The sequence below is a fragment of the Branchiostoma belcheri genome, unplaced genomic scaffold (genome assembly GCF_001625305.1).
Source record: "Branchiostoma belcheri isolate BF01 breed outbred unplaced genomic scaffold, Haploidv18h27 scaffold10, whole genome shotgun sequence".
Taxonomy (NCBI): Eukaryota; Metazoa; Chordata; class Leptocardii; order Amphioxiformes; family Branchiostomatidae; genus Branchiostoma; species Branchiostoma belcheri.
This window is the reverse complement of record NW_017802380.1, coordinates 4325346-4334098: the sequence shown is the minus strand read 5'-3', so window position 1 is coordinate 4334098 and position 8753 is coordinate 4325346. Positions and strand designations below refer to the sequence as shown.

The following is an 8753-nucleotide window of genomic DNA, read 5'->3' as shown; positions in this document are numbered from 1 at the left end:
CATCTCATTTGGAAGGTGAAAAAGGTAGGCAGTCAAGCTGTCTACCTGACACAGGTGTTCTCACCTTGTCTGTCGCCCCCCCTCCCCTCTCCAGGCACCAACTCAGAGCAGATGTGGCTTCAGACGGAGAAGGTGGAGCCTGACCCTTACAGCGAGACCCTGCAGAAGACCATTGACGGCCTGAACCCGGGCACCAGGTACCAGCTACGGGTCGTCGCATCCAACAACTTCGGGAAGGCCTTCACCGACATCCAGGAGACCACAACGGAGGGAGAATGTAAGTTTTAAATTCTTTTGTTTTGTTCTTTAGCTGCAGCATCACATGCATGTTCAAATGTACTGCCATTACCCAACTGCATGAAAAATTAACTCTCGAAAGCTAAGCAGGTACCCTAAGGCTGCCACATTAAAACGGTGAGATTTTCTAAATCATGTGTAGTACCATTAATTCCTCAAGTATGCACACTTCAGATTTTGTTTGCTTTCTTTGAAATACCTTGTTTGTAGCACTAGTATGTAGTCAGAGTTTGTCTAAAGAGCTTGAATTTTACAGCTGTTGATAAATACTTGAATGCTTTGTTAGTTTGCATTATAAAGAAGAGTTGTTCAGTAGCAAGACATTTTCCTATGCATTATGGTGTCTATGTGCGGAACATTGTGAGCTGTCATGAATTCATCTTGTTCATCAACAGGCATTCCTTCTAACAGGCATCCATTGCTCCATTTACTAATGGTTATTTTTATCATTTGTGCTGTTGCAGTCACTGTGGTGATTGATGTGCATCATCCACATGCCGTTGTGTCATAGTTATAGCAATATTTGGTTTTTCAATCTCCAGTGTATTTCCGGTTTTCAAGTGACAAGTGTTATGTCTAATGTTGCCATCTCTGTTATGAGTATAACATTTGCTTGATTTCCCAAAGAATGAATGTTTTGGGACCGAGCATCATGATGAATGGATGCATGTCATGTAAGGTGGAAGGAGTCAGACAAGTGAGCATCACCATGAGCTAACCACTAGTACTTTGAAGCGAAAGAGTTCAAGCAGTTACCATGCAATTACATGTACCATCCAAAACTGCAAAAGATGCAGTCAAATGGACACTTAATCGTCCATAGAAAAAAATCATCGAGAGCAATGTAATGGTCTCTACTGTTTCAACTCTTTCCTACATGCTGTTATAACTGTCATTTCAGATTTAATCATTTAACGTCACATCAGCATGGCTTCAACGTGTTGTTTGTGGAGACCAATCCTACAAACAGGACCCAAGGCTCCATAGGCTATGTACATCAACAGTCATTTCAGATTTGTCATGTGCATCGGCATGGCTTCCAGCTCCTGCTGTCTGTGGAGACCCTATCCTGTAAACAGGGCACCAAGGCCCCCTAGGTTCTAACAATTGAAACCAAATTTCTCTTCCAGCTCCTTTGGCACAGGCAGCAACTCCAGTGGGCCGCCAGGGCTGGTTCATCGGACTGATGTGCGCCATCGCTTTGCTCATCCTGATCCTCCTGATAATCTGCTTTATCAAGAAGAACAGGGGTGGAAAGTACAAGGGTCAGTCTCTATTTTTCTTTACTTATTCCCGGCATCTTGTGTGACTTTTCTTTCCCCTGCAAGCTCCTCCGGCTGCGAGGATGACCCCGGTGGTCAGCAGGGCTGGTTTATTGGACTGATGTGCGCCATCGCGTTCCTCATCCTTATCCTCTTGATCATCTGCTTTATCAAGAGAGCAGGGGTGGAAAGTACTCGGGTCAGTCATTTCTTGGGGATGCATTGCCATGGCAACCGCATCTCCATCTATGTGTGCCCCTTCCTCCCGCTGAACCTGTCACCTGTCCTGCTGTTAGTTTACCTGTCCTGGAGAGGACAGCCTCACTGAAGTTACTCTGAAGAATCAGTTCCTATATCTTTAGCTAATACGGTCTATTGCATGAAACACTAAGGCTACATATACATGTATGTATACAGGTATATGTGTATTGTACATGTACTTAGCATCCTTACTGCTAACAATATGGCAAGATCTTTTGTATCAGACAAAGCCTCTGAAGTTAACAAAAAAGTAACAACTAATTAGATCTTGCAGTCTGTGTTAGTAAGAAAATTTCAGTCCAAAAAATGTCTAGACATGTCTGTCTCATCTAGCTAGCTTCTATCAAAACAAATAGATACTACATGTAGGAACTGAAATAGGAGCGTCTACTGTTCCTTTTATCTGTTGTACATGTACATGCATGTTGTAAAATGTGACGTCAGTAGCTATCTGTCAGTAGCTTTTTAAAAACTTTTTGGCATGAAGGATCTAGATTATGAATTGCCTGACAGGTGTAAAAACAGTTCTATATAGCTGAGCAAACTTCTGTTTTCATCTTTGTCTTCAGAATTTTTACCCATCGAAAAAGACATTTCCTGAAAGACATTATAAATGTTCAAAACTTTTTTTAAAGTATTTCATCCCCCCCCCCTGTATTACCAGCTATCTGATATTGCAAACAAGGGGGCTAAAATGTGACTGCTGCACACCACATTGAAAGTTTTCTCAAATCACTGGACCTGGACGTGATGTCCCTTGTGGGATTTTGTCCAGTACTGTATAAGATAAGAAGATCACTCCCTCATTTTCTTGGAAAGAAAAAGGCTATTCGTGTGTATGTGGTACTCTCTGTTGGTCCCTTAAAAGGCAAGAAAACTCAGTAGACCAATACAATTCCAAATTTCAGGAGGGTCTAAGATCATCCTTCTTACATTCCTGTTTCCTCTTTTGCAGTGTCTGAGAAGGAGGATGCACTAAAGGGAGACCCAGAGACGCAGCCGATCAAAGATGATGCAGGGTTTGGTGAATACCGTCCAAGGTATGAGGAACAAGATTATGTAGAGTTGTAGGTCTGTTGCATATACAAATGTATGTGTAAAATATGGCCAAGGAATTGAACTGAGACACACAAACTCACGAAGTAGGCCTTGGGAAATGAAGGCTAGAAGGTAAAGAGTTTGAATCTTGGCTTTTGTTGCTTGCTACTTGCTCCCTACAAGATAGGGTTACTGTTCCTGGGACAGAACATTGTACTCGGTGAAGAGAGCAAAGATGATTCCCCTAGTATTTGCATTTGCATTGTGTTTATTGTTTGTCCTTCTTGTAACACACACTACCAAACCAATAGCTTTCACCCAGACACAACTTGATTGAGGAGTGCTCTGACAGAAATGTTGTGATGTTACAGAGAATCTCCTGATGAGGTGATGGCCAAGCCTCCCACCGGCAGCATCCCCTCCCTGACTGGCAGCGACAAGGAGCCAGGCAGCGAGACGGACAGCATGGCGGAGTACGGGGACGCTGACCCCGGAATGTTCAACGAGGACGGATCCTTCATAGGTCGTTAGCCTGGACTTTGTGGCTTCACCCTCCCCATTCCCTTGCACAGCTTTGCAGCTACCCAATATAAGGGCAAGGCTAGGCTAAGAGTAGTCTATTTGAATGTAGAACAACAAAACGTATTGCATAGTCCATTAGACTATGCTGCTTCCCTCCCCTCTCCATTCCCATTGAGCATAATGCTTAGCAGTCCCGCAACCAAAAGATAGTCTTGGCAAACCATTACAATGTGGCAAAGGTAGAATTAACCTCTGCAGCACTGCATAGAACACCTTCCCCACTCCCTTAGGCAGCTTTGGCTAACCTGTGAAATATGGCAAGCTAGAATTAAACACTTAAGAACAAAAAGATGGGTTTTCCATCATATAACGTTACACGCTGTTTGCTAGTTCAGCCTTTGTTCCTCTTCTCTCCTCAAACAGCTTGCCTCACAGCTTTCACAGAATTTAAACACTAGCTTAGTGTAGCGACCCTCACCGAACGTTAGATTGGTCTATGTACCAAATTGCTAACCCTAGTGATGTAGCAAGACTAGAACCTAATCCTATAGTGCAGCACAGCTAATAATCCCCTATTAGTGACTAATACAACCAGATGCAAGAGAGCATCTTCGATCTTCCTTTTACCTTAAGTTGAGATATAGATAGATTTTAACTTGATTTTTCCCCTGATGATGTATTTGTTTTACCTCTTACATTGATCATATAATGCTCTTTAATTCAGCTCCATTACTTTGAGTTGAGATTTTGTGTTCTTGTTGCTGAACAAGCACAGTGTCCAAAGTACCACTAGGGCTTGGGTTCAGCACTTTCCTTCTATGTTTCCTTCCCCTCCTGATTTTTAAAGACTAAGTTTTGTAACTGCTTTTCTTTGTGCTGAACTGGACACTAAAAAGACTTCTCTGCCTGGTTCTGTTGTAGGTCAATATGGAGCCGACAAGAAACAGCGGCCCCCAGAGGAGCCCACGTCACCGGCGGCATTCTCAACGTTTGTCTAGTTCCAAAAAACAGACAAAATTGTCCACTAGTTCATAATGCTAGAATCGTGTAATATAGGAATTAATTGAGACAATGGTTTGTGGAGTGAATCGTCCGGGGATGGACGGCAATGCTTGGCCTGGCTGTTCCGATGCAATTCAGGGAACTTCACCTCATGTATTATCTATCTACACACCTGGGAGCCCTGTCAGGCACTGGAGTGTCCTGGACCAGACACCCCCTATTAAAACAGGCACAAGCCCAGCATGCCATGGACATCCACACGAACACGACTCAATTTGATTGGTGGAGACTTCTCCTATGCGGAGCCGCAAACAGGAGGTTTTGCAGCTACTCGTTACCAAGGAAACGTGTAAATGTACTGTCGTCAGAGTCGGCTGTGTAAAGTAGTCTCCAAAACAGGCCCCAGACAACATTTTGATATTGATGTTTTTACTTTCTGCTGACAGACTGTTTTTTGCAAAAACAGCAATTAAGAGAACACATCAGCAATTAGGAAATAGCACATATTTAGCAAAAGGGAAAATGGCAATATTAAAATGTTGCCAGGAGCCTATTTTGGGGACTATGACTCTTGCAACATTTATATTGTTGGTAGAGGTCTACACAGCATATTTGGAACTACACCTGCCTTGTATGCAAGATATACATGTATGATATGGATATCTTTTTATGTTTGTGATATGGTACTAATGTACCTGTGAAAAAATGTGCAAGACTAAGATACTACCACAGTTCTATTATTGACTCACAAGCGTGCATGCTCAGTCTTGTGACACAGCAAAAGGTAGTGTGAAATTTGTGCCTTGACGATGTGAATTTTGGACCAGGTGCTATACTCTCATACTTCTAGTTATGTGTGACTCGGGGGTTAAGTGTAAAAGAAACAAACAATGGAAAAAAACAGAGATGACTGTCTGGCGTAAAACCATCGTGTATAGGATGTCGCAAACCTGAATAGAGTTAACAAGACCATATGTACCATTCTCGGTAGATAAGTTTGCATGAAGTAACACACTGAGACCAGGAAATTCAGCTGCCTTACTGTACAACCTCGGGACTTTGGGGCCAGTATAGGAACATTACGTCCCCACCTCAAAAGGCTGAACACTTCTGCGTCTTGAATTTCATTATGTTACAGTTTTATTGATAACTTTTTTAATTGCTTTACAGAGATGAAGATGACCTAGACATTTGTGCTTGAAAAATCTTTTTTTAAGGCCACATTTTAATAACACTAGCATTTGTTTATTAAAACCTAGTCCAAAATTTATAGACATGCTAGAACAAGGCCTTATTGTTTGTTTGTTTTTAACTGTCAAATGAAGATTGAGAAAGATGTTTCTATATTTTTGGCCGATGTTGATGTTTTGTAATATATTGCTTGCCTGTCTTTACATTATAAGACTATCATTGTGTGTGGAGACGTTTTTATTATGCAAAGCCAAAGCTTGATGCTTTAATTACTTTAGAAGATAGCTGCCTTACTCATCATGTTTATAACACTTTTTAAAGTGCAAATTAAGATAGATAATTGTAATTTGAAAAAAGTTGTGTTAGATTTTGGTTGATGCTACTACTAACCATCCAGGAACAACTGAAGAAGATGTAAGACACATAATGATTTCTTAAGAAGTCTTGAGAGATTGTTTTTTTTGTTGCAAGACGTTTGATTATCTTGTAAAGAATTGATGTAGAGTGTGTACAGTGTAGTTTTAACTTAAAGGTTTGTTCTCTGTTCTTGATGTTATTTTGGAATATGTCATCCATGTAAATGTAGGACTGGTACCTAGCTTTCATACAAATCTTGTCAAATTCATTTCATTTGCCACTTGGGAACATAGAAACTGTACCAAAAATACACCCTGCACTGTTTGGCAACATTCAAATCATGCCGAAAATGTACAAATCACCTAGTATGAGATCTCTCATTCTGTTGTTGCTATTGGTAAAGATTGAGATTGTACCTTTTCTGCAATTTGTATGCATGTTTCCTAATAGTAAATCATGTTCTCAGCAGGATTTGTATGTATTTATCAAGATGTGTGGAATTTCCAGGAATCAGCAAGAATGTCTCTGAAAAAGTTAACAAAATGTACAGGCCTGTAGGCAGTGACAAGGTTTTGTTGATACTATTAAAGTTTCAGTAACTTCTCACACATGTAGAGCTCAAAGGCATGGCAAAAATTGTAATTGGCTTGCCACTTGAAGCTCACGAATCCTGTATACCAGTGCTGGTACATGTATTCTCTATATAACTAAAAAGGTCCAGTTTTGCCTTTTATCTAATCTGCTATTCACTTGCCTACAAGCCTGACTTTGGAAGCAAACTAATTTGTGCTAGTATATGTATACAATATAGGAGCAAAGCATCTGCTAAATTCTGTTACATACATGACTTTTATGTTCAAGGATTTGTTGCTTGATCTTAGTTCACTTGGAAAATAAGTAGAAATCTTCTCAAAGAAGGCAAAGTAAACCAGGCTATACTGTGTATGAACCATCCCACTAGCAAAGAGGCGTTGTAACTATACAAACAGATTTTCAACAGTCATAGCAGAAGTAAACAGTTACATGATTTTGTACAGGCTCAAGGACAACTTGCTAGCTTCAGTGAGTTCATCGTATCCTTTCATCTCTTGAGTTCACATCAGGTGGAGTTTCTATTGATAACTGTAATTAGAGTTAACGAATGTAGCTATATTTTTACTTGTTGCTGATGTAGTGTGAAGCGCAATGATTGCCAGTATCTGTAGATGGACTCAAGATTAAATGATAAGGAGGGCAAACAGCAGTTCAGAGCATTAGGGAAGTAAGTGTATTTAATGAGTGCACAGCCATACATGTTGGATAATGAGGCGCCATTGTTGTATAAGTGCAAGTCTGCTATCTGTCACCAATGAGAAAAATACATGTTCATGTGTGGAAATTCTGGGCTTTGTCTCTTTCTTCTTTCACCCTAGCAGGGTTCCCAATAAGGTGGGAAAGGCACTTTATCATATTTCCTCACTTGGCTTACATGTAGATGGAGATGAAGCTCCAGTAAGGGAAGTCCTCTGGGATTGGATGGGAGGTATAAAAGATAGGTGATAATCAATGATGAAAGGCAGAGCTAGGTCAAGCATGTTCAAGCACCACAATTACAAAAACGTAGGGGTCCATAGTTATAGTTAACGTCAACGGGCCCGATAGACCACATTAAAAGAAGATAATTTTGACCTGTCAATACTAGAAGATGTTGTCAACATTCCCTCGATCTGTAGCGATGCTCTAGTGTTGTCAAATGATAAAAGACTAGAATGAACAATGCATATGTCACCATCATGTCAGTTTGATGACAGTTCAGGTGCCACGCCCACCTCCGCTGACCACCTGTCATGATGACGTCACGATTGTGACCCCTGACACATATTACCCATCAAACACCGCGCGTAATAACACTACGATTCGAAATTCTATGGCAACGGGAGAGGACTTTCTCTCCCAGGAATCCACACTTTTACTGCAATTATGTGTATGTTAGGATAATTTAACCGAATTCAGACGTCAGGGGACAACATGAAGAAGCTAACGAGGAAAGTGTCCAAGGTTCTGGGCCGCACCAGCACGACTTCGATCGGCAGCGGCCCGAGCGTCGGTGGGGAGGGGGCGCACGGCTCGCGTCTGTCCCTGACCGGGTCGCTGTCCGCGTACGATGTCCGCGAGAAGGACATGGGGAAGGTGCACAAGGCGGCCTGGACGGGCGACATGAAGAAACTGCAACAGGCTCTGAAGAAGGGAGACATCAACGCCTTGGACAAGGAAAACAGGTAGTCTCTCTTCTCAAGGAATGTTGACATAATTTTTTTTAAAACGACATCAGCTGATCGATCAAATCATGGAGGTACAAAATCACAAGGTGATCACGTATTGCGCATCTGGTTTTGTTTTGACAATAATCCTTTTAAAATAATCATCCAAGAACCTAGTACCCTGCTTTTCGTTGATAGATACAGCCCTCCCCCACAAGTCGCTTGTGACATCACAATATCACGGTAGCTGACGCTTCGCAGCACGATTCAGGAATGTCAGGAATCCAACGCTTTGTCACAGATTGACATAACGTCACTAGACGTTCAAAGTTCACATTTATTATTAGCACATCCTGCAATGAACGGTTTATCTAAACATCCTTTGCATATAGATAACTGTAAAAAGAGTGAAAGCTACACATAAAACAATGGGCATTTGCATGTAAAAGACTGTTTCAGTAGTTCGTTTTTTCAACCCCATAGATAACTTAATTATTTTGAAATCCCTCCCAGGTTGGTTTCCTGATCTCCAACTCCAAGTCGTTTCCCAGGTGTAAACTGTGAGGGAAATGTCCCAGGGGTG

The 8753-nt window shown here is 41.4% G+C and overlaps 2 protein-coding genes across 14 annotated transcripts in view; both read left to right on the top strand.

Moving 5' to 3' along the window:
* The window catches only part of LOC109469905 (neuronal cell adhesion molecule-like), a 60989-nt gene extending 53681 nt beyond the window's left edge, over nucleotides 1-7308 (top strand). For 9 of the 10 annotated variants that reach the window (XM_019768701.1, XM_019768675.1, XM_019768708.1 and 6 more), the window contains 5 exons: nucleotides 95-277; nucleotides 1428-1562; nucleotides 2776-2860; nucleotides 3230-3381; nucleotides 4302-7308. In XM_019768701.1, coding sequence (XP_019624260.1) covers nucleotides 95-277; nucleotides 1428-1562; nucleotides 2776-2860; nucleotides 3230-3381; nucleotides 4302-4378 — 632 coding nt within the window. In that variant the 3' untranslated portion in view covers nucleotides 4379-7308. Of the gene's footprint in view, nucleotides 1-94; nucleotides 278-1427; nucleotides 1563-1625; nucleotides 1759-2775; nucleotides 2861-3229; nucleotides 3382-4301 lie in introns of those variants that run through there. The other variant, XR_002140225.1, reaches the window with a different exon arrangement.
* A 473-nt stretch (nucleotides 7309-7781) lies between these two features.
* Nucleotides 7782-8753, top strand: part of LOC109469859 (ankyrin repeat domain-containing protein 26-like) — a 40605-nt gene continuing 39633 nt past the window's right edge. For 3 of the 4 annotated variants that reach the window (XM_019768612.1, XM_019768630.1, XM_019768621.1), the window contains exon 1: nucleotides 7782-8188. In XM_019768612.1, the coding sequence (XP_019624171.1) occupies nucleotides 7938-8188 (251 nt within the window). In that variant the 5' untranslated portion in view covers nucleotides 7782-7937. The remainder of the gene's footprint in view (nucleotides 8189-8753) is intronic. The other variant, XM_019768635.1, reaches the window with a different exon arrangement.